The sequence below is a fragment of the Alexandromys fortis genome, unplaced genomic scaffold (genome assembly GCF_014885135.2).
Source record: "Alexandromys fortis isolate MF-2015 unplaced genomic scaffold, M_Fortis_MF-2015_v1.1 scaffold_499, whole genome shotgun sequence".
Taxonomy (NCBI): domain Eukaryota; kingdom Metazoa; phylum Chordata; class Mammalia; order Rodentia; family Cricetidae; genus Alexandromys; species Alexandromys fortis.
In genome coordinates this window covers 20,742-44,599 of record NW_026068364.1, presented here as the reverse complement: position 1 = coordinate 44,599, position 23,858 = coordinate 20,742, and the positions used below count along the sequence as shown (strand labels likewise).

The 23,858-nt window shown below is 46.3% G+C and overlaps 2 protein-coding genes across 2 annotated transcripts; both read left to right on the top strand.

Annotated features, from left to right (window-relative positions):
* Positions 1-272: 272 nt before the first annotated feature.
* On the top strand, positions 273-1,196 carry LOC126495435 (olfactory receptor 1361-like). The gene has a single exon (XM_050133036.1). It carries the CDS (start codon positions 273-275, stop codon positions 1,194-1,196), a length of 924 nt encoding a protein of 307 aa, XP_049988993.1.
* Positions 1,197-14,280: 13,084 nt separating this feature from the next.
* LOC126495425 (olfactory receptor 1361-like) lies at positions 14,281-15,222 on the top strand. The gene has a single exon (XM_050133025.1). The coding sequence runs from the start codon at positions 14,281-14,283 to the stop codon at positions 15,220-15,222; it is 942 nt and encodes a 313-aa protein (XP_049988982.1).
* Positions 15,223-23,858: the final 8,636 nt, after the last annotated feature.

The window sequence follows — 23,858 nt, the reverse complement described above, 5'->3', positions numbered from 1 at the left end:
AGTGAATTATATTCCTTCAATCATTATAATAAGTTTAAATATTGTGAAAGAAAGCAAACAAGTTTGGAACCAGCCAATAGGAGTAATTTACAAAACTTCAGCCACTCATAAATAAAACTTGTAGAAATGAACCAGGATTTGGTTTAAGATACAAAAGATACAATTCAGTTTTAGTTCATTCTCAGCCCATCACTAAACGGCTTCAAACAATATGTCTTTGCTCAGATGTTAGCAAATGGTCTGACTGCATGATAAAACTGTTTTCCACAGACATGGATGGGGACAATCAGACAATCGTCACAGAATTCCTCCTCCTCGGACTCACTGGACAGTCAGAGAAAGAAGAGATTGTGTTTGGGATGTTTTTGTGGATGTACTTGGTCACCATCTCTGGGAACCTTCTTATCATGCTGGCCGTCAGCTGTGACCCTCGTCTCCACACACCCATGTACTTCTTCTTGGCCAACCTCTCCAGTGTCGACATCAGTGCTCCATCTGTCACTGTCCCCAAGGCTCTGGTGAACCATGTGTTGGGAAGCAAGTCCATCTCTTACACAGAGTGTATGGTCCAGATCTATTTCTTCATAGCATTCAGCAACATGGATGGCTTCCTCCTGAGTGTGATGGCCTATGACCGCTATGTGGCCATTTGTCACCCACTCCACTACACCCTGATGATGAGGCCCAGACTCTGTGTCCTCCTGGTGGTTTTATCATGGGTCATCACAAACCTGCATGCTCTCTTGCACACTCTCCTCATGGTTCGACTCACCTTCTGTTCCCACAATGCAGTGCACCACTTCTTCTGTGACCCGTATCCTATCCTGAAGCTCTCTTGTTCTGACACCTTTATTAATGACCTGATGGTCTTTACCGTGGGTGGACTGGTATTTCTGACACCATTTACATGCATTATTGTTTCCTATGCCTACATCTTCTCTAAGGTTCTGAAGCTACAATCTGCCCATGGAATAAGGAAAGCCCTATCCACATGTGGCTCTCACCTCACTGTGGTCTCCCTTTTCTATGGGTCAATCCTGGGCATTTATATGCACCCGTCATCCACCTACACAGTACAGGACACAGTGGCCACTGTCATCTTCACCGTGGTGACACCCATGGTCAACCCCTTCATCTATAGCCTGAGGAACTGTGACATCAAAGGAGCCCTGAGGAAGATAATGCTTAGATCTTAGTTTTTGAAAAATTTAGAACTGAGAGAATTCCTGGACATCATGAATTTGTTCATCTTTACAGAGAACTCCATGTAGCTAAGTCGAGAGTTCACTGGGATGACTTCTGGGATTAGGGCTTTGTGGTTAGGGTCACCCTTTTAAATCTGAGGATGACAAGAAATCATTGTCCCCTAAACCTCTAATTTGAATGTCTTTAAAGCACTCACTTTATAGGCAAGAAAATTTGAAGTTTAGACGTATTTGAAATTATTTATTTGGGCAAAGGTCTAGCAACTGTCTAAGGCAAGGCTCCCACAATGCACTAGGAAACTTCTCTGAAAGTAGACTTTATAGCTGACCCTCTTCAGAGTCATCTCCCTAAAGGCTTCAGTCATCCTGGCGACTGACATAGAAAGGTGAGTTTGCCTGGGCCTGAGCAACCGTGAGCTGTTAATTAGAGAATGATCATATGTGCGGCATAGGTATCTTCACTGCTGTAGGGAGCAGAGGAAATCATGACTGAATGTGTGCGGTTGACATGGGTACAGTCACAAGGAGGACGCCAATATCTCAGCCCCATGAGATTGGCAGGTAAGGCTCAACAGGGCTGGCAAAACTTTGGTTGGGAATCCAAGTGTGAGAGAGCGACGGGTGTGTGCAAAGGTGAACACCTACAGCTTCCTCCCCTGCATGTTTACAGCCTGAGATGGCTCAATACAGAGACCGCCTAGGGAGACTAGCTAACCCCTCCCTCTGGGATGTGCATAAGAAACACACTTGAGGTTCTGGGTTGTGCTGATTAGTAGGTGCCCTCCATCAGAGTGAGCACCCTCACCTGGCCCCAGCTTTCCTTTAAGTGTGTCCGTACTTCCTTCACTGCCTCTGCCACCCCTAGTCGGGGTTCCAGGAGCCAAGCTGTAACAGATGGCAGTGTGTTGCTGTTCAGGAGACTCTGCCTGTGTCTCAGCACCTGTCACAGCACATGGCTCTTGCTGAGCTCCCCCACATACACACACACCCCGACCTTGTGGCGTTTCACTACTGAGCACAGGTACGAGACAGGAATGAGCATCAGAAGCTTCAGACAGCATTTGTGTCCCAGACAGAGTCCTTGCTCTCCCTTCACGTCTCTCATGGAAACAGAGATGATCTTAAAGCTGAAGTGTCCAGGGTTGCTATAGAACCTCCAGAGCCCATGAATCACTTCCCTCTCAATCCCCCTAAGTCCGCATTCCACAGCTAGGCCCATCATTGTCTGCCAATGTCCCAGGGTGCTCTTCCTCAGCTTGCTCAGCTTGCAAACTCCCAGAAATTATTGTGGTTCTTCTGTAGTATCCCTGGTGGTGCAGGGCAGAAGCAAAGCTTTCTGGAACTTTCTTGTCAGCAAATGACTCAGTTCTGGGCATTGCCTTTATGGCTCCTGGGTTCCATCTATTTGGTGGACTCTGAGGCCTTTACCTGGCTCCCGGGACGATGCATGATTCTTATCCATTTTCAGCAGATCACCCTAGACTGCTGAGTTCATTATTTTTCTGTTGCTATGATAAAATGCCCTAACCAAAAATGATTTAGAAGATAAAGAGGGATATTTTAAGTTAAAGTTCCCCAGAGGTTACAGGCCATCGTGGAAGGAAGGACATGCAGAGATATCACATCATCCCCACAGAGAATACACAGAGGGAGAACAGGAAGTAGAGACAGGCTATGAAACCTCAGAGCCTGTCCCCAGTGACCTACTTCCTCCATAGCCTTCTGAAATAGGGCCATCAATGGAGACCAGGTGTCAAGATACAGGAGCCTGTTGGGGACATTCCTCATTCACACCATTACAGCAGGGAATGTAACTCAGCATGGAAATGTGTTGAGTATTCTAGAGACCCCAGGCTCTGTCTCCAGTATGGTGCTACTACCCTATCCTAACCCAACTCATATTTCAACATGCCATCTGACGTTTGCCCCTAAGTTCAAAATTACGCTGCATTGCTGGTCCAACAGTACTGGTTTGGTATCTTGGAAAAAAATTATTTACTTTAGGTTTGTGACACCTTGAAGTATAGGTCATGGAGGGAAGGAAGGAATGGGTTGTGGGAAGATGCCCACAAAACCAACCTGAATGAGCTCCAAATGGTCAAAGCTGGAACCATTGAACGACAAATAAATATGGCACCACAGTGTGAGTACCCTGGGCAGAAAACCCAAACTCTAAGATAATCTTCAAACCTCCATATTGACAAATACAAACATGATACTACTACAGGTGGCAAATTCCATAACTGACCTCACTTCGGTACACTAAAATATTGTAGGGAAGTTACTTTTAGGATATAAAATTCTAAAATCATTTCATGTTTATGTTTGGTTTCAGTCTAAGATGTTTTATGATATAGACAAAAATATTCCAAAATCAGAGAAAATCTGAAATACCTTCAATCCCAGGCATTTTGGATCAGGGATATAAAACTTGTCTTGAATTGTAGCTTAAAATACTAAATGGATTTTTTTTAAAAAAAAGTTTATACTGTTCAAAATAAGTATTTGAATAAGCAAGGAAACGTTTTTCATGCAGAAATTCCAAATGGAATGGTTATCATCCCAGCCTGTGATGGTTTGAATAAAAAGGACCCCTGTAGGCTCATGTTTGAATGCTTAGTCCCTAGGGAGTGGAAGGGTTTGAGGATTACAAGGATTAGGAGAGGAGACCTTGTTGGAGGCAGTATGTAGCTGGGGTGGACTCTGAGGTTTCAAAAGCTCATGCCAAGTCCATATTCTCTGCCCCCCCCCCCGCCCCTCTGGCTATGGATCAGGATGTAGAAGTCTCAGCTACTTCTCTAGCTTTGGGAGGGAAGGCATGACTTAGCCACTCATCTTATGGAGACCAGGAGGGTGAGAAAGCAGACCTGTGCTTTCTCTTGGTAACATGGACTCCCTCCACCCTATTCATTCTGTCCACACCTCCAGCCCACACCTGAAAGGATCCTCTCTGACTCATTGCTTGTAGGTTTTAGACTCTGCCTTACATATCATACCAAAGAGAAATCTTTGGGGAGAGATAAAATGGGAATATGGCTGACAGTCATGGGGGGAACTCTTGTGATGGCCTACTATGTTAAATTGGTGTTGGATTTCACTCTTAAGTCCCATGAATTGCAGGGACACAAACATAAGAATAAAAAGATTTCTGCTTGCTTCTCTCCACCTTATTTGTCACCCGGTACATCTGAGTGAAGGCAGGAGGCTCATTCCATGCATAGGACCACTTCTAGCAATTCTAAGCCAGTACAGGAAAGGCAGTGCTCTCTGGGCTGTGTCCTTACATCCATCCCAGAGTCCAAGCCTGGACAAAATACTGCCAATTTGCTCCTGAGAAAGATGCTTCGTGTGACCAGACTTCTTGTGACAGTCTTGGCATATTTTATTTGGGAAATAGATGAATCTCAGTTGGTGCCAGAATCTGAACAAACACTATGACTATGGCTTCATAACTCTGCCCAGAAAAGTGGAAGATATTTTTATTAAAACAAAAATCTAGGCACTAGTCAAGAGAGTCTGACACTTTTCCCAAATACAGCCACAGATATAATGATAATATCTGCCATGTGGCACCTAACATCAAATGATTCCCTGGAAACTAGGAAGGTATGCTTCGATTCCAAAAGATCTAGAGGCTTGAGAATCCTAATCCCAACTACTCAGATTGGTGTGTGATGGTCCATCTTCAGAGCCAGCTCTTCTGGACTTAGACTCACCATGGAAACATATCTCTGAGCTTGAGAATGTTTCCAGAAAGGTTTCACCGAGGACATAGCCACCCTGAATGTGGGTGGCACCATCCCAGGAGCTGGGATCCCAGACTAAACAAAATGGAGAAAGTGGGATGGGCACTAACATTGACCTTGCTCTGCTTCCTGGGTGCAGAGGTCATGTGACCAGCTGCCTCACACAGCCACCACCATGGCATCTCACCACCGTGGATTGTATCCCCTCAAACTATGAGCCAAAACAAGCCATTCCTTAAGCAACTTCTGTCAGACAATGAGAAGGAGCACTGATGCAGACCTGGACCTGGGTCAGTGACCATTTCCCAGAATTCTCTACCTCTTGTGTGTCAGTCAAATCTCCAACACTTTTTTTTTTTTTTTTTTTTGCCATTTCACCCAACTTCAAAAAATAAATATTCCGAGTACAGGTCTGTTGCCAATTAGGATCTTTGGTTTTTGTATCTCTCATCCTTTGATAAGAATAAAAATAAGCAGAGACTATTTAGAAAGGATGTGGCCAGCACCTTCAGTGGGGTCCAGTAGGTTCCCACAGGGAATGCCCACTATTGACCTGCAGTAGGAACAATGCTCCCCTTCCTTCAATAGCACTTAGGGTCATAGTTCTCTACTTCCTAATGCTATGGCTCTGTAATACACTTCCTCATGTTGTGGTGACCCCCAGCCATAATGTTATTTTGTTGTTACTTCATAACTGTAATTTTGCTACTGTTATGAATTGTAATGTAAATATCTGATTTGTGAACCCAAGGGGGTCCTGACTCACAGGCTGAGAATCACTGCCTTGGGGAGTCAGAGTAAGCAAGGCAAACTCCCTCCTGAATAGCCTGTAATAGGGCACTTTGGGGGTTCTGTTCGTGCTAGACATCACATATGTATGTATGAAACCAGCAACATGTATGAGATGAAACTGTTCCAGCCCAGAGGAAGACAAACGGTGCCATCCAGGAGCCCAGGCACAGCACCCTCACCACAGAGCAGTGAGAAAAGAGGGCTGGCCACCTGCACAGAGGTGGTCATTGTTGGCCACCTGCACAGAGGTGGTCATTGTTGGTCACCTACACAGAGGTGGCCATTGTTGGTCAGCTTTTGCTTTAATTGCTCACAGTTTCATGGCACCTGTCAGGTCTGAAGAAGGTAAGGACCTGGGGGGGGGGGAATCTTGATACATTTGGGTTGTCTAGGTAACATTTTGGACATTGATTCATTGTGGCTTGGAGCACTATACTTTACCAATGAGCATGCCAGGAAACAGTACAGTGGCCTCTTAGGCACACCCTCCCTCAGCTACCTGCAGATCCCACACTCCCAAAGTCCTCCCAGAACTACTCTGTCTTCTGTCCAATGACTTTGGAGAGTGTGCTTCAAACCACCCTGCCTAAGACCTCAGGGCCACCCTAAGCCCCCATCTATAGAGTTGTTAGACAACTGAGTGGAAAGGAAGCAGACCCCTTTGGGGAGATGGAGGATCCCACTCCTGATGGGAGCGATGTGGCTGAAGCATCATTTAGGTTTCAGCAAGGGGTTCCAGGGCTGGCAGGTGGAACCACGCCTGTCACCATCAGGGCCAAAATCTTCTGCTCAGGTGGACAGTCATGGAACTTCACTTGCTCCCAGAAAGATGGGGTGGATGCCAGGCCGGAAGGAACCTAGGGAAAAGCATTCAGACCAGCTCAGGCAGTTGGGTAAGAAGAAGGCAGCTGGAATTGGAGAGTTGCTCTGTCACCTATGACACCTAGGTCTGTCTGAGGCCAGCATGTTACAGGAATGGACTGTGTCTTGAACCTGGGATGTTCAGGTTCCTATGTCCCTGTATAAAATTAAGAACAGAGACATGTGGATAGTAACAGACAAGGGCATGGTCTGGAGAAGGAGGAAGACACTTCCAGGTAGCAGGTTTGGCTGGGACTGGAGGAAGCTCAAAGGCTCAGGGATGCCCGGTAAAGTGGGACATTTACACAAAGCGTGATTCTCCAGCGCATGCTCTATTACGTGGCAGCTTTGCTGTGTTATCTGTCCTTGGTTTCTTCATAGGCTGAACTTCTGGTGCTAAGCTCAAATCCAGTGCTTGTGCCTGGAGACCATTTAGTCACTGAATTAACCCCTTGGTCCTCTAGATGCCCCCCCACACACACCCTCCTCTCCTGATGCTCACTATTGCCACCCAGACCCGACTGAGGGGAAGCTGAGAAGAGCCGCCTGCTCAGGAATCTGATCCCTTTCTAGATTAAACTGGAGTCAGGGCAGGATCCGGGCACCAGTCTCCTCTGTCTTTATCTGCCTCAATTTCCTGAGGAGCAGCAGAGTGTGGAAGATAGGATGTAGGCAGCAGGAGAGGGGTTCACTCCAGGTACAAGGTCCTGACCAACAGAAAGGCTGCTAGTGTTTCCATTGAGATTATTAATGATGGGAGACAATGCTGACTTTAAAATATATTTCAATTTTTTTTCTTTTTTTATTTATTCTTCTCTCATATGTTACATACTGACTGCACTTTTCCCCTCCCTTCTCTCCTCCCAGCCCCTCCCAACCTTCCCTTTCCCCCTGATCCACTCCTCCTCTACTTCCCTTCAGAAAAGGGCAGGCCTCCCAGGGATATCCTCAAACATGGCACAACAAGCTACAATAAATAAGACTAGGCACATGCCCTCATGAAGGCTGGATGTGGCAACCCTGTAGGAGGAAAAGGGTCCAAAAAGCGGGCAAGAGTCCGAGACTGCTTCCAGCCCAGGCTCCTACTGCTGGGGTCCCACAAGAACACCAAGCTACACACTATCAAGTATTCAGAGGACCCAGGTCAGATCTTTTGGTGGAGGCTGCTTGTTTGTTTCCCAGCCTCCCAGACCTAAAGTAATCTCACAGAAACTCTACTAATTAGAACACTGCTTGCCCAATAGCTTAGGCATCTTTCTAGCTAGCTCTTATATCTTAAATTAACCCATTTCCGTTATTTTATATTACTGCTTGGAACTCCTGCCTTGCCCTACTCTGTCTGCAATAGGCCTGAAGCAGCTTCTTTATTAACCAATGATATTCACCGCATACAGAGGGGGCATCCGACATCACAGATCCATACAGACTTCCTGATTGTCAATTATTTTTTATTGTGTAATATTCTCCACAAACTTTCCCTCATAAGCAACTTGTACCTGAGACTCTTTATGAGTTTTTGACATATCTCAATTATATCTCCCTTGCCTTCCTTCCTTTCTTTCCTTCTTCCTTTCTCTTTCTGTCTGTCTTTCTTTCATTCTCTTTCTCTCCATCCTTCTTCCTGTATGGATGTATATGTATACATGAGATTTTTAAACAGTCTCATACACACCAAAACTGGCCTCAAACTATGTAGTCAAGGATGGTGTTGGACTTCTGATCCTTCTGCTTCCAGCTGCAGAGTGCAGGAATCACAGATGTGTGGCGCTACTCCTGGTCTGTGCTATGCTGGAGATCAGAGCCAGAACTTCATGGGTGCTAGACAAACACTCTACTGAGCTGCAAACCCAGCTCATCCTCTTTGCCTTGCAGCATGTCAGTTGCGGGTCTCTTTGGAGCTTTCTGGAATACAGTGGTGTCACCAAAGGTCAGGTTCTAGTTCTGTATTATCTGATGAGGGTCCAAACAGCACACTTCATGTGCACATCCTTGATGCCTAAGTGAGCAAGTAGACAAGAGCCCCTCATTGCTGCTATTTCACTTTTTTAAAAAAAAAATTTATGGTTTATTTAACTTTATTTTATGTGCATTGGTGTGAAGGTGTCAGATCCCCTGGAACTGGATCTTCAGACAGTTGTGAGCTGTCATGTGGGTGCTGGGAATTGAACCCGGGTCCTCGGGAAGAGCAGTCAGTGCTCTTAACTGCTGAGCCAACTCTCCAGCCCTGCTACTTCACTTTGAACCTGAATGAAAGCAAAGATGTCTTTAAGAATTCCGACTCTAAAATGGGAGTGGTGGCACATGGCTGTAATCTCAGTGCCAGGAGGTGGAGGCAGAGGGATCAGGAGTTCAGGGTTATCTTCAGCTAATAGCAAGTTCAAGGCCAACCTGGGCTATAGGAGACCCTTTCTCAAAAAAATAAAAAATAAATAAAAATAAATAAAAATTAAAAAAACAAGCACAAAGAATCCCTTATTACATTTCTGTTTCAACTAATAAAAGTCTACATCCAACATCATCTTTTTGTGCAGACAGAACTCTGTCTTCATCTCAGCTTTCAGAACTGCTTCAGAGTCTCTGCCACCTGGGGCATGGAGCTAAGAGGTGGGAAGTGTAGACAGTAGGCATTTCCCCTAGTGACTCCAGGGCTAGTGGAGGAGGGGACCGTGCCACTCAGGATCAACTGCCTGGAGCAGGGGGTATGATCTCTGCTCTTGGGGAGCCCTCTAACTTTGCTGTGCCTCCCAGTCTCCTGGGGACATTCATAAACTTACTACAGAGGAAGTCTCTCAGGGACACAAAGGAAATCAGTACAGAGAGCTATCACAGGGCGTTTGCAGAATCATAGTGGCTGTTCATTAATAGCTTTTCTGTCTTCCTGACTGATGGATGCCCTGTGAGAATGAGTGTGTGATTGTTTGAGGTTTATTTTTGAAGAGTCAGAAATCCAGATTTCTTGTGACTATTTCACTATCAGCCAGTGTGAAATGTTCTGCAGACATCAAAGTTCTGTGTGCACCAGCTTCCGTTGCTGTAACTGACATCTGAAGTCATCAACTTACAGCCATGGAAGGTTGATTTTGTCTCGTGGTTTTAGAGGGGTTTCAGGCAGAGTCAACTGGCTCCTTTGCTTGTGGCTTGTGGTGAGGCAGCGCATGGTGGTAGAAGTGTGTGGTGTAACAAAATCGTTCGCGTTGTACCTGTTAAGAATTGGATCCCGGTTGCTAGGTTCCTCCACCAAGGATGCAATAAGCCAAATCAAACCAAATTAATAAGTCCAGATTTAAAAAACAGAGCAATGAGAAGCAGAGCATCTCTGGGTGACTCTCAGGAAGGCAAGAAAAAAGAACACAAAAACACTCATAGCAGATATACGGACTGGGTCTTAAATAGCAGGTAGGTCCCGGGCATCTCCAGGGGAGGAGCTGCTGATGGGCTTTCTCAGCAGCAGAGTCTGGAATGAGGAAGCTCCAGGGAGCTGCTGGTTGGTGTGCTGAGGGTGGGGTCTGGAACGCCCATCCCCAGCTGGAGATTCCAAACATCCCTACCTTTTTGGGTATGTATGTGCGCAGGTTCAAGTCTGGCTGCTTCCTATTGATAAGGGATGACGTGGGCTGGGGGAAGAGTTGAGAGTCAGTGGGCTCACACTCAGTGGGGGTTATGGGTGAAGAAGCATTTGGTTAGCTACCATCCTGGAAACCTCAGGCACCTGTTCCTTGAGGAAGCTGAGAAACCAGGTTGCTAGGAGAAAAATAGATTGCTGTGATTTGGGGGCTAGCCATGGGAAGGGTGATAACTGCCAGAGAAAGAGGAACAGAGAAGTGTCCTGGATGTACAGAAGAGGCAAGGGTGAAGGAGCGAGACAGGAAAGCAGGTATGTTTTTTTATTGGGACATCTTAGAAAACCCGTTCCAGTGGCTGGATAGGTGCCTGTTTGAACCTGGAGAGGTGGTACCAGTGGTGAAGTCCCAGGAGCTGGTGCAGGGTCTAGAGTATCTAGAGGGCCCTCTGTGGGTTGACCTTGGCCCAGGCGGGAAGACTGAACCTGCAAAATATGCTCAAAAATGGATGGGATCCAAATGGGTTCTGGAGACTTAGTTTTCACCAGACGAGATTTCCTGAGACAGCAGCAAAACTTCCCCCAGGAACCTGGAGGTGTCTGTAAGACAGCTGGAGCAGATTTATATCCTGATGTCATAGCAAAAGGCTATGGTTTTGGGTTAAAAGGTATCAACATTTTTAGAAGACAACCAGAGGAAATTTAGAACTCTGAACCTCCGAAGTTACAACTGAAATCTATCAATCCTAGACTAGGAAGCCTCGCAATGAGGCACGCCTGTCTGTACATTCAGCAGGAAGCTTAACTAATGAGTTAAGTTACCTACCAGGGTGATTGTAGCCTTGAGGGTCAGGAAGAGCTGTTAAACTGGCAAATCTGTCAGTGCCCTAGTCAAACGTCATCAGATCTGAGAGGGATAAATCTGATCAGAAACCAAACAGCTTTCCAGCTACTTAGGCCACAGTCCTGGGTTCTCTCTATAGTCATTGCTGAAATAGCGCTAGGGTTCAGCTGCCAAGCCCAGAAGATGCTGGTAGGAATCTGAAGAGATTGGCCTACCTGTCTTGGCAGGGCGGGACGATCAGTCCTCCACTGCTCCATCTATTCGGTCTGAACAGGTTCTCTGCAACAGTTTAAAGTGTGAAGCACGGCTGGCTTTGGCACATTTAAAGCAAGCCCTCAGGTGGAAGTTCTTCCGCGGCCATCCATAATCTTGAAGGAGATGCAGGGTGCTGCCAGAAGCTGGCATGTCTCTCCGTCATAAAAAGCTCTTTTGTTAAATGCCATCCTCTCATACCTGTAAAGGTGCTTGAGGATCAGGGTATAATTATCTACTAGGGATATCTGAATTAGACAAGTGTTGTTTTGGCTTGACTTTGAGAGCATATAAATTAAATCTGGACATACAGGTTACCCAGTCAGTTATAGCTTACTAATGCTAGTAAAGGCAAGAACATTAGAATGACTATTTCAGTCTCTAGTTTGCAGCTGTGATCCTAAGACCTTGAGCACAATCATAGTCTGTGGAAGGCAAAACCAAGTTTTAGCATTGTGAACAATTTAGTGTATTTTAATCAGTATCAAGGGTCTTACTCTTAGGTTATAAAATCTGGCTGCCAGCAAGACTCATCCAGTACATGAATATAGAGGAACAGGTTTAATATCTCAGTAGACCAGTGTTGTTTTAAACCTTCTCTTTCATAGACTTTGTTTTTTAGGACAGGACAAGAATTATCACACAGAACCAAAATAATTTGGAGACCTAATGTCTCCTTAGGGGGGTCAGTCCATGTGGTCACCCTTACTAAAGATGGTGGTGAAGTTTGTTTAACTTCGGTCAAAATGGTGGATGTCCATGTGTTTGTACTTTCCCAGAGCGGTTTCAACTTCGAGTTACTGGCTTTAAGTTTAACCATACCCAATTTCAAGCTATTTTTCTTTATAATAAAATAGAACAGTATAGAGTAACTTTTTTGTCATCACATCAGATTCAGCAAAGGCCAGAGGCAAAACACGCGAACATGCAAAGTCAGACATCCAAACAAACATGTGGCCACATGTCCTTCACACATTTCCATCTGTACATACCAAATAGAATTTTCTTTTCTTTTCTACAGGGTTTCTCTGTAGCTTTGGAGCCTGTCTTGGAACTAGCTCTCGTAGACCAGGCTGACCGCGGCAAGCTGGACCAGCAAGCAGAGGAGTCAGGAGAAGAGATTTTTAGGATAGAGGAAGGTATAGTAGAGTTTATTGAAGGAAAATGGATTTGTTAAGAGCAGAACAGGCGGGCAGAATTTCAGGATGTGTAAAGAGGCAGGTACCAGACAGGAAAAAGGGATCTTCCCTTTTCCCCCTAGGCTACGGAGTGGCAGGTAGCAGGAGGGAGTGAACAGAGACAGAACAGAAGAAAGAGACTTTTGAACGTAGCATGGGATGCCTAGCGGCAGAGAGATGGGGAACAGGGAAGAGTTTAAGAATTTCAGCTTGGCCAGACCACAGCCGGGAACAAGAGAGGCAGGCAGGCGGGTAAACAGGACAGGGACGGGAGAGGAACAGGAGCAGCCTGCTTGAAGCACTGGCTGTGGGGTTTGGATGAATTTTGCAGGAAATAATCCAAGTGTTTTGGGGACCGAACTTTGAATTCACAAGTCATTAGACAAACGCTGGAGACTATGGCTGGGTGTCCCCTGAGCTTTTGGCCTGAGGCCAAAAAGTGGGGGGCCAGAGTATCCCCATGCAAGATGTCTCACACAGGGGAACCCCAAAGAGCAGGAACCGTTCCTTCTCTGGAAGGCCAGAATTGCTTTGGCATTTCAGCAACTTGGCAAGAATCAGCAAGTTGAAGGAGGTCCTGGACCTCTTAAGGCGTTTTGAGCTGGGAATGTGAGAGGCTTACTGAGTTCGTCCAGTGTGGCAAAGGTGGGGAAGGGAGAGTGAGTGGAGGGGCCTTCTAAGGCCATACCACATGATTGCAGAAGGCCTCACCCAGGCAAATGGCACCAGCTGATAAGTATTGGATCCCTAGTTGCTGGGTTCCTCCACCGCCGATACAATAAACCAAATCAAGCCAAGTTTAAAAATCCAGATTTAATAACCAGGGCAATGCAAAGCCCTGGCTCCTTTCCTGGTGTTCCCTCACTGCATGGCTGCTGCAATGTCGACTGTTGTCAGCCTACGATCTAACGCTGTAGACACCTTGCTTTATGTTCAGTGCGCTTTTATACACAAACATAGCGAAGTTCTCCAAGGCACTGCTCACCAAGTGCCATTCTCTTGTCAATGCTCTGACACTGTAGAGTAAGGAGGAGCTCACTGAGGGGCTCAGAGCCTTGGTGCATAGTCCTTGCCCTAAGCATGTAGCATCGGAGAGTCAATCGGTCAGGGTGTAAAACATGCCAGAGAAAGCACAGCTCGGGAGTCAGACCCTGCTGGACTCAAAGTCCTTTGCCCGTACACCAGTCACTTGGTGTAAGCCTCAACAACTTCATCTGAGGAGCGGGCACAAGGAAAGAACTCTTTTTATAAGGTGGGAATGAGGAAAATTTGCATGTAATCGCTAGAGCAATTGAACTCGACTAAAGAGTGGTTATTATGGGCTAGAGAGATGGCTCAGTCGGTGGGTGCTTGTTTTATAAGCACAGGGGCCTGAGTTTGAAGTCCAGAATTCACATTAAATGAACAAATAATCAAATCTGAGCAGACTTGTAATCCTAGTGCTGGGAAGGCGGAGACAGGAGGATTGCTGGGACTCGTCTGTGAGCCAGCTGAGTAATTTGGCAACTTCTAGGCCAGCAAGAGTTGCTTCCTCAAACACCAAACAGATACGTAAGGTGGGGAGGCTGGAGAGAAGACTCAGTGGGTAGCAGCATGCATGTAGCTTCCAGAGAACCCAAGTTCAGTTCTTAGCACCCACATGTGGTGGCTCACAGCCACCTGTAACTCCATCCAGCTCCAGGGAATATGATGCCCTCTTCTGGACAAGCAGACAGACAGACAGACACACACACACACATGGTTCTGGTAGAAAGGCCCTACCTATACCATGTCATCTGACTCTGAACATGCCGTGAGTTCCAGCTGTTCATCCTGTCCCCACCAGGACCTGAGCCCCTGTGAGATGTCTGAGGGATGGGATAACAAGACTAGAGTCAGCGAGTTTCTCCTGCTCGGCATCACCAGCGACCCAGGGCAGCAGCAAATCCTCTTCTGGGCCTTCCTGTGCATGTACCTGATCACAGTGGCTGGGAACACACTCATCCTCCTGGCCATCAGCGCTGACCCCCGCCTGCACACCCCCATGTACTTCTTCCTTGCTAACCTTTCCTTTGTTGACATCTGCTTCACGACCAATCTTGTCCCCAGGCTCCTGGCTAGCCACGTGGCCGGGACCCAAACCATCTCTTACACCCACTGCCTGACTCAGATGTACTTTCTCATCTCCTTCGCCAATGTGGACACCTTTCTGCTGGCTGCCATGGCCCTGGACAGATTTGTGGCCATCTGCTACCCACTACAGTACTGCACCATCATGACCCCCCAGCTCTGTGTGGGGCTGGCAGTCACCGTGTGGGTCTGCTCCGGCCTCATCTCCCTGGTGCACACTCTCCTCATGAGCAGACTGGCCTTCTGTTCTTCGCTCCCCGAGATAGCTCACTTCTACTGCGATGCTTACCTGATCATGAAGTCGGCCTGCTCAGACACGCGTGTCAATCAGCTTGTCTTCCTGGGGGCTGTAGTCCTCTTTGTGGCCCCCTGCATTCTCATTGTGGTCTCTTACGTCCGCATCACTATAGCCGTCCTCCAGATACCCTCTGCCAAGGGCAGGCGCAAGGCATTTTCCACGTGTAGCTCACACCTGTCCGTGGTCACCCTGTTCTATGGGACGGTACTTGGCATCTATATCCGGCCCCCAGACTCCTTCTCCACCCAGGACACGGTGGCCACCATCATGTATACTGTGGTAACCCCCATGCTGAACCCCTTCATCTACAGCCTGAGGAACAAGGACATGAAGGAGACAATGACAAGACTCCTCAACAGGGGCTTGAAGCCCTCCTAGCATGGGGAGTGGCAGTTTGGAGTTTGGATGTCCAAGACGGAAAGACATGAAGCCTGATCTTGGATGTCACCTCTACCCTGCCTCCTCCCCCTCACCCACTCAGACAATTTTTGGAAAATGAGAAACATCCAGACATCAGAATAGAATCATACTATTATTAGAAGGGGCACTTGAATCTAAGCTGTGGGGAACAGGAAGCCTTAATGCTATCGAGTTAAATAACTAAATAAATAAACTAGAGTTTACGACTATTCCTATTTCCATAATGGCAAATCAAGAGAGGAAATCCGAAGCTAGAACTGAGGTTCCTTCCAGGCCTCTCATCCCCAGGAATATACGTTATTCCCCGTGTTTCCAAGGTGGCTGCTGAGGCACCTGCCATCTTGTAGCATCCCAGGTGAGGTGAGGAGAGGCAAAGAGAGCTTCAACAACTTTCTGGGCAGCCCCATTTGCTCCCTTTGGGTCGCATCTCAGTGGTCCTCAGAGCAGCCTGTGAGAGGCAGTTTTCTTTTGGTCAATGCTGCTGTCATTTGCTCTTTCATTGGTTAGAGTTAGACACGTCACAGCTTAAAGTGGAGCAGGAATCCCCCTAGAAAGGAAAGGAGGGGCGAGGTAGCAAGCCAGGAGTAGGCTAGTCACACACCCAACCAAGTCTTGCCCCTTCAGTGACAAGCAAGGAGCCTGACTGCTGTTTCCAGAAGTACAAACATGCTTTGGAGGTGGACACCCTCTAATGGTTCTCAGCCTTCCTACTGCTGTGACCCTTTAATACAGGTCCTCATGCTGTAGTGACCCCCAACCGTAACACTATTTCATTGCTACTTCATAGCTGTATTTTTGTTACAGATATTAATTATAATGCAAACATCTGATATGCAGGATATCTGATATGGAAACCCAAAGAGATCATGACCCACAGGTTGAGAACCACCACTCTAGACTGACTGTGTGTGAAAACACAAGCCACAGGTGGGACCCTACTTTTTTTTTTCCTTATATATTTTTAAGATACCCTTACACTCTTCATTTTTTTGCCCCTTGTGTTTTTCTTTATCAAGGAACCCTAAACTCTTAAGGCCAAAGCCCTCAATCCTAAGTCTGAGTGAGATGCCTCCAGGCAGGGCCAAGAAGTACAAGAAAAAGATGAACTCAGCGGTCTCGTGACAGCTTTGGGGGAGACTTACAGTTTTTTAAAACTTCTACTTCTGTGCATGTGTATGCGTGAGCATATTCCCTAGATGCGCAAATGTCCAAGAAGGCCAGAAGAGGGCGCTGGACGCTGGACCCTGGAGCTGGAGCTACAAGCAGCTGTGAGTCGCCTGCCTTGGGAACTGGGAACCGAGCTTGGATCTTCTGGACGAGCAGCAAGTGCTCTTAAAAGCCCCTCAGATCAACCGTTCTTGTTTGTTTGCTTGTTTGTTTGTTTTTAAAGAGGAAATAAATTACGTCTGCAGGTTTCTTCTCTGTAGAAAAAAAAAATCGTGTTCACACTTTGCTCCTTATATAATATTGATGTATGCCAATATCAAAATACAGAACTGCACTCTAAATAAAACAAAAGGAGTATTGTAGCATTCTAGTAAAACATCAGCACGATTTTAAAACAGCAAGTCTCATTTGTTTCTTTTTTTGAGACAGTGTCTAGCTATGTAATCCAGGTTAATCTAAAACCAGTGATCCTCTTGCCTCAGCTTCCTGTTTCTCACGATTACAGGAAAGTGCCACATTTTGACACTTGGGGGTCCTCGGTGGTGAGAAGGGAACCAACCCCTCCACCCCAACAGCTCAAGAAGGATGATGTCTTTTATATTCAAACTAATTCAGAAGCCAGAGCAACTCAGCATTAGCCTTTTACACTCTAGCTGAACGATCCCAGGTCTGATTCTCAGGACACAAATATTCGTTCTAAGCCCTAGGGCACAAGGGGATGACCCAACCAGCCAGGCCAAGCCTGTATAAGGCACCGTTCTCACTCCTACCTGCAGAATGCACAATAGAGGCCGCCACCCGTGTTTCCTGCAACACTCTGACCAACACTGGGCTTCCCTGTGTGTCTATGCCTCCTGCTGCTTGATTCTGGGAGTGTGGAAACTTGGTGGCAGCCACTTTTATGCCTGCACCCTTCCCAGGTCAGCAGCTGCAGAGAGGCTGCTCGGTGTTGCCACCTGCTGTCTGAAGAGTTCCCTCCCTTCCTCCTTAGTTAAAGCTTGCCCTTCATGAAGGCCCAAATAGAATGCAGCAGTTTGATAGTTCATTAAGTAAAGATAAGGGATAGTGCACATTTCTGATTTTAGTATGGGGGGCCTTTAGGGAAAGCAGGGAAAGGACAGCACACACCTCAGATATAGGTATCGTCACAAAACTTGGGAAGTCACATGGTTTGTGCCAGTTCAGCCAGGTTCAAAGGTTAAGCAGAGTTTTAAAATTAAAGTTTTTAAAATGTCTAAAGTTGGATGGTTGCTTGCTTTTCTAATTTCCTTTTTGTAAATAAAATTGAAAACTCACGTTACATCCCTGGGGCTCACGTGGTAAAAGGAGAGAACTGGTCTGAGAATTGTCTCCTGGCGCTGGAATATTAAAAATAATAAAATAAAATAGCAGAACTGTACATGTTTATCCCGTGTGACAGCTCTTAAAATAAGAATACCCCACAAGTCTGGAGTGGTGACACGCCCCCCCCAGACTTTAAGTGAAACTGGGGTTAATGGGAGTCCAAGTTAAGAAATGTAACCATTGGGTCTGAGAGGTGAGTCAGCCAGTAAAAATGCTTGCTATAAACCCCTGACCCTGGAGCTCCTGAGAGCCCAGGGTGGAGAGGGAGAGACCTGATTCCAGAAGTTGTCTTCTGACCTCCACGTGCATGCTGTGGCGGACACATGCTACAGTCATGCACACCCATCACATCACACACATAGACACATAATAGTAATAATAATCATAACAAACAAAATATTTTTAAATGTGAAATTAAACCTTCCTTCACTTCCATTTTTGTGTCATATGTGAACATATGATTTTATATATCTGTGTAAAATCTAGGAGTCGCAAATGAACGACAGTGGCATTTGTCTTTCTGAATCTCACTCATCTCACCTAGCACACCTCGCTCCGGTTGCATCTATTTTCCTGCAATTCACAGAACTCCATTCTTCTTTATGGCCAGGGAAAGCTCACGGTTCGGATTCACCTCATTTTCCTATCTGCTCTCTGTAATTCTGCTCCTGGAAACAGCAGTCATCATGGGTGTGACAGGTTGGAGTCCTTGTTGGCTTGGCTTGGATGTGTGCAAAAGTGTTTGCCTCCACCAGCCTCTGCAGAGGGCTGCATTCCAGAAAGACTGCCACTGGCCAGGCTGACTGGTGATTCCTTGGCTTTTCTGGAGGTGTGTCTACTCTCTGTGTTTGTGTTATATAGACTCATAATTGTAATCCCAGCACTTGGGAGGCTGAGGCAGGAGGATCACTCAAAGTGCAGAGACCAACTTGGACTACATGGTGAGTTCTTAGGCTACTTAAAGAGACCCTGTCTAAGAAAAGGAAGGGAAAAGAGTCACACCCCTCCTTTTTTCTCCCCAGAAGCTTGTGGTCTCTGGTTCTCTCTGGTGTTCATTTTTGGTACTGCCTGTCATATTGAGGGCTGTCTCAGTTCCCGTCTTAGACACCATGCACACACAGAGGCATACACACACACACACACACACACACATGTTGTAATAGGAGCAGCAGGCTGCATCCCGCCTAGCTTTACCCAAAATAATTACACGGAAACTGTATTCTTTTAAACACTGCCTGGCCCATTAGTTCCAGCATCTTATTGGCTAGCTCTCACATATTGATCTAACCCATTTCTAATATTCTGTGTAGCACCACGAGCTGGCTTACCAGGGAAGATCTTAACCTGCATCTGTCTGGAGTGGGAGAATCATGGCAACTGCTTGACTCGGCTTTCTTTCTCCCAGCATTCTGCTCTGTTTTCTCCGCCTACCTAATTTTCTGTCCTATCAAAGGCCAAGCAGTTTTCTTTATTAATTAACCAATGAAACAACAGATAGAAAGATGACCCTCCTCCATCACACACAGAGTTGTTGGATGTTGCTGTGTCCTTGCGTGGCTCTATGGAATTGGAATGACTGGGGCAGTGAGGAAATGAAGAAACAACAGATAGAAGGACATGAAAAAAGGCTCTCTGGTGGAGAAAACGTAGCACCCGGGAAGCTCGGCACGTTTATTATATATAGTTGAACAGAGAGGTGGGATTCTTGCATACAGCTGAACCAGGGGCTAGCATTATTGCATGCACATACACAAGGGGGCAGGGTGGTTATGTACAGTTGAACAAGGAGGCAGGGTTAGCTATTCTTGGTAGGAGCAGTCACTGTAGGGAAGCAGTCTTCAGGCTGGAACATTTGGTGCTGGGGGAATACGATGGACCTTTCTATACACACTGTTAACATTCCCACTTGGAACAGGTATGCCATCCCCATGAGCCTCACCTGGGGAAAGTCTTCCACTCCCATTTTGCATGGGTCCTGGACACAGCTGTGCCCATGTACTGTGGACTTCACACACAGGTTTCCTCCACTCCCCGCTGGGTGTAGGTTTCACTTTCCCCTTTACCTCTCAAGAAAGAGGCCCCAGTTGGGTGTTTTTCCCAGTTATTACTGGCTATGTGGGAGGAGCATGTATTGGCTCTCCAGGGTGGGTGCTTCTCGGGGTCCTGGGACTTCCAGGTAGTTTCTGGGGTGTTCATAGGTCTTCCTGCACCGCAGGTTGTTAAATCAGCCTCCCTGACATGACAGGAACCCAGCTGTTTTCCATTCCACTGCTTTCCTTTTGGAGTCTCTCCTCTTGCTTGGGCAGTTTCCAAATCCATCATTTTTCTCCTCACCTCTTCCAAGGGTGCTGATTGATCCATTTAAAACCTTGTTTCAGGGCAGTGAGATCGTTCAAGAGCTGAGGACACCCACCACCAAACCTGATGACCTGAGTTTGATTCAAGAACCACCCTCCCATGGAGTGTGCACGCATGCCACATAAACATACAAATGTAATTAGAAGCATTATTTCTTTACGTTTCCATGTGGCTTGACTGCTCGTGTCTCCATTTTATTCTTCCCATATTCCCGTCACTGCTGGAATTACCCACTTGATTTTGTTTGTCTCGCATTCTCATAAAAGTCACTATGAATCAACATTCTAATTATGGTTGTAATAGTCTTATCTCCTCATAGCTTCAGCATCTGTCCATCATTGAGCCTGGTTAGAACCACGTTGTTTCATTAGGCTGTGTTTTTCTTCTCCTTTTGTGCCCTATGTTTTTTTTTTTTTTGAAGTACAGACACAGTATGTATAAATATTTTTCAGCAACACCAAGGTCAGATTTTTGTTTTCTGTTTCATTTATTTCTATTTTGTTTTTAGTCATTTTATTATTGCCGTTTAATTTTATCTTCCTTTACTAACTTCTATGTTTTATGTGTACATAACCTCTCAACTACCTGGGAGACTGAGGCAAGGGAACTGAAAGACCAAGGCCAGCTTGGTTTGCAGGGTGAGTTCAAGGCTACCCTGGACAACTTAATGAGAATCTGTCTCAAAAGTTGAAAGAGAGCTGTATGGGGTCTCCCTTTTCCTAGTGATCTGTTGGCCATCAGACTACGAGGATGAGGGGAACAGAAGCAATAAGCAGGGCTTTGTACGGCTGTGAGTTTGATGAAAATAGCCTTCCGGGAGTCAGCTGCAGAGAGACAGATCAACTTGATTCCAGAGTGAGGGATACAGAAGACGGGACAGCAGCTGGGACAACACCTAAGAGGTGCTCGTGCTATGTTCTGTTTGCAGTTAGCAGCACAGCCCCATCATATAGACGGGAGCAGAACCTCTAATTACCATATAGGGGGCAGCGGGAGAGCATTTGCAGGGAACTGTGTTAAAGGTTACATTTAAGATAAGTCAGGCATCCAAGCTCAGGGAATAGACTCCAAATAAGGTCAGGCAGAGAGTAGGAAGCCCTGCTGGGGGAAGGGAGTCTTCCATTTTACACTAAGCTCAGAGAGCTGTTTGGACAAGGTGGGCTGCAACTTTAGGCATCAGGGTCTTCCAACAGGCTGGGCCTGTGACTCAGTGGTGGGGTGCTTGTCTAGCCTGTTAGAGGTTCGGGTTTAATATCTAGCGCCACCCCCGAATTAATTAATAAAAAATGTTTTTACACTGATTTACTGTGTGTGTGCCACAGTGCGTGTGTGACAGAGGACAGCTTGGGAGAGTCAGTCTCTCCTGCCGCCATGTGAGTCCCTAGGATTGAGCTCAGGTCATTGGACTTGGTGTAAGCAGTTCACCTGCTGAGCCATCTTGCAAACGCCCGTAAATAAAGATTTCTAACTTAAACAATTGTCTGTTGGCTCCTCCTGTAAGAGCTCTGTTGTTACTATTGGCTGTCAGTTTCATTGGATTGAGGGCATCTAAGAGCGTGGTAAGGCACTTATGTGGCTACGATTAGTCTTAGCACAGAGGATTGGATCATAAGGGCTGTTACAGAGATAATGGCTCAATCCATCTACTGGTGGACTCAGTATTTCAACCAATTTTGGAGTGTTATGGATTATAGAAGGTGGGGTCCTGGCTGAAGGAGGTGAGCTTCCAGGGGTGTCTTTGGAGGTCTGTTTTGGCCCTGCCCCTCCCTGTCAGCTCCTCTTTGTTTCCTGGCTACCAAGAGGTGTACAGCTTCCTCTTCCAGGCCCTTCTTCTAGGATGTTCTACCTTGCCATGAACCAATGCTCAGTGGAGTCAGTCAGGTGAGAACTTTAAACTGGCCAACAGTGACCCGAAATTAGCCCTTTATTTAGACCCCGAAGTTATCCCCCTCAAGCGTATGTCACACCCACAAGAATATGAGTAACGCGGTTTCTCCTCTCCTGAGATATTACCTCAGATCTGTGCTTCATTCTCACGTGTCCAGCTGCCCTTTGACTTGCTCTTGTTTTGTTCTCATTCCAGGTCTCCTCTAAATCCCTGTCTGATTGCATTCATGGCTTCTTGTCTGATGCTTGTCTTCTACCAGAAAATTACTTCAGGATAATATTTGTTTTATTCGCTGATTTTTTTTTTCCAAATAGCTTATAATAATGCCTGGCACAGAGACGTTGTTATGTTTGGTGGGGCAGGTGAGGACGGACCACAATATACAACCAACCCATGCATGTGGGAGTTTACTGGTGGGGGAGATGGCTAAAGAGAAAGTCGTGCTGGTTGACCGAGAAAGAGAAGTGAGGTAGAAGAGAGCGAGGGATGGGTGGAGCTTGTTTTTAAAGGGGCCTTGACGCATGTGTACAGAACCTTCGAGCAGACACACAGCGGCCTTAGATCACAGATCCTATATGTGGCACATAACGTAGAGCGTAGGGCCTTAGAACACAGATCCTATGGCTTTCTCTCGTACTTTGAAAACTCAGACAACACCCCCTGGCAGTCTCTCGCTCCCTGGACCCAGAGCTGATATATAACCTGCTGTGATATTCCAGTGCTCACTGGATTGAGTAATTCCTTCTCCTCTTCCACCTGCCCGACCAGCACCCAGAGATAGCCAAGACAACCTTGAATTATAACTTACCTTTATCTAACGCCTTCCTGCCTTGTCTTGTGACTCCAGGCACACAAGTTCTGTCATGTGATATGGACCAACACCTACTTCCCCAAATCTTTAAGAATAAGGAATTCTTGCCATCGGGAACTGAGGGGTCTGCTTTGCCCATCAGAGCCCCATCATGGCTACTTGTGGCCTGATTCTAATAACTCTTGTAACAAGTCCTTTTCTGTCCTGCCAGCCAGCTCCCAAATAATGACATGGAGATTCACTGTTAATTATGAAAGCTTGGCTTTTAGCTCAGGTTTGTTTTCAACTAGCTTTTATAAGTTAATTAACCCATTTTTTTTTATTAATCTACATTCTACCACGTGACTTTGACCTCTATCCCATTCTGTGTCTGACTCTTTCCACATCTGACTGGCATCTCTCAGGAGCCTAGATTCATCTCGAGTTTCCTCTCTCTGCCAGGAAGTCCCACCTATCTCTCCTCTTTATCAATCAAACCAATCAGAAGTCTCCTTAGGCAGAGCATGTCTTTACAGTGTAAACAAATACTTTACCACAAACTCACCCCTCCCCTTTTTGTTTATTTGAGGGAAAAGAAGAATTTTAAAGACTTATTATTTGTATGAACATGAAATGCATGCACTGCCCGGAAAGGCCAGAAGGGGGCGGTGGAACCCAGGCGCTGGAGTTACCGTACGTTGTGAACAACCTCATACAGGTAGTGGGAACTGGGCCCAGGTCCTCAGCAAGAGCAGCAGGGACTCTTAAACCGCTGAACAGCTTTCCAGCCCAACTATTTCTTATAATAAAGCTCTTCTAGAGAGTATTTCGTGCCATCCTTCTTTACATGAACCAGCAACATCTTTCATTATTTATCTAACAAGCAGGTGTTTGGCTCCTGGTGTTCACTACTTCTTCCACTGCATCTGTGCACCAGAGTTGAGCCAAACCCAGGACAAACCCAGGAACTTCAAATCCCAGAATCCCTGGGTCTCGAAGCGGACTACATTTCCCAGAGGCCTCCCGTCTTCGGAGCCGGAGCCCTGA

Bases quoted from the DNA above. Each gene is read 5' to 3' on its own strand.
- LOC126495435 (XM_050133036.1), top strand. From the start codon at position 273: ATGGATGGGGACAATCAGACAATCGTCACAGAATTCCTCCTCCTCGGA.
- LOC126495425 (XM_050133025.1), top strand. From the start codon at position 14,281: ATGTCTGAGGGATGGGATAACAAGACTAGAGTCAGCGAGTTTCTCCTG.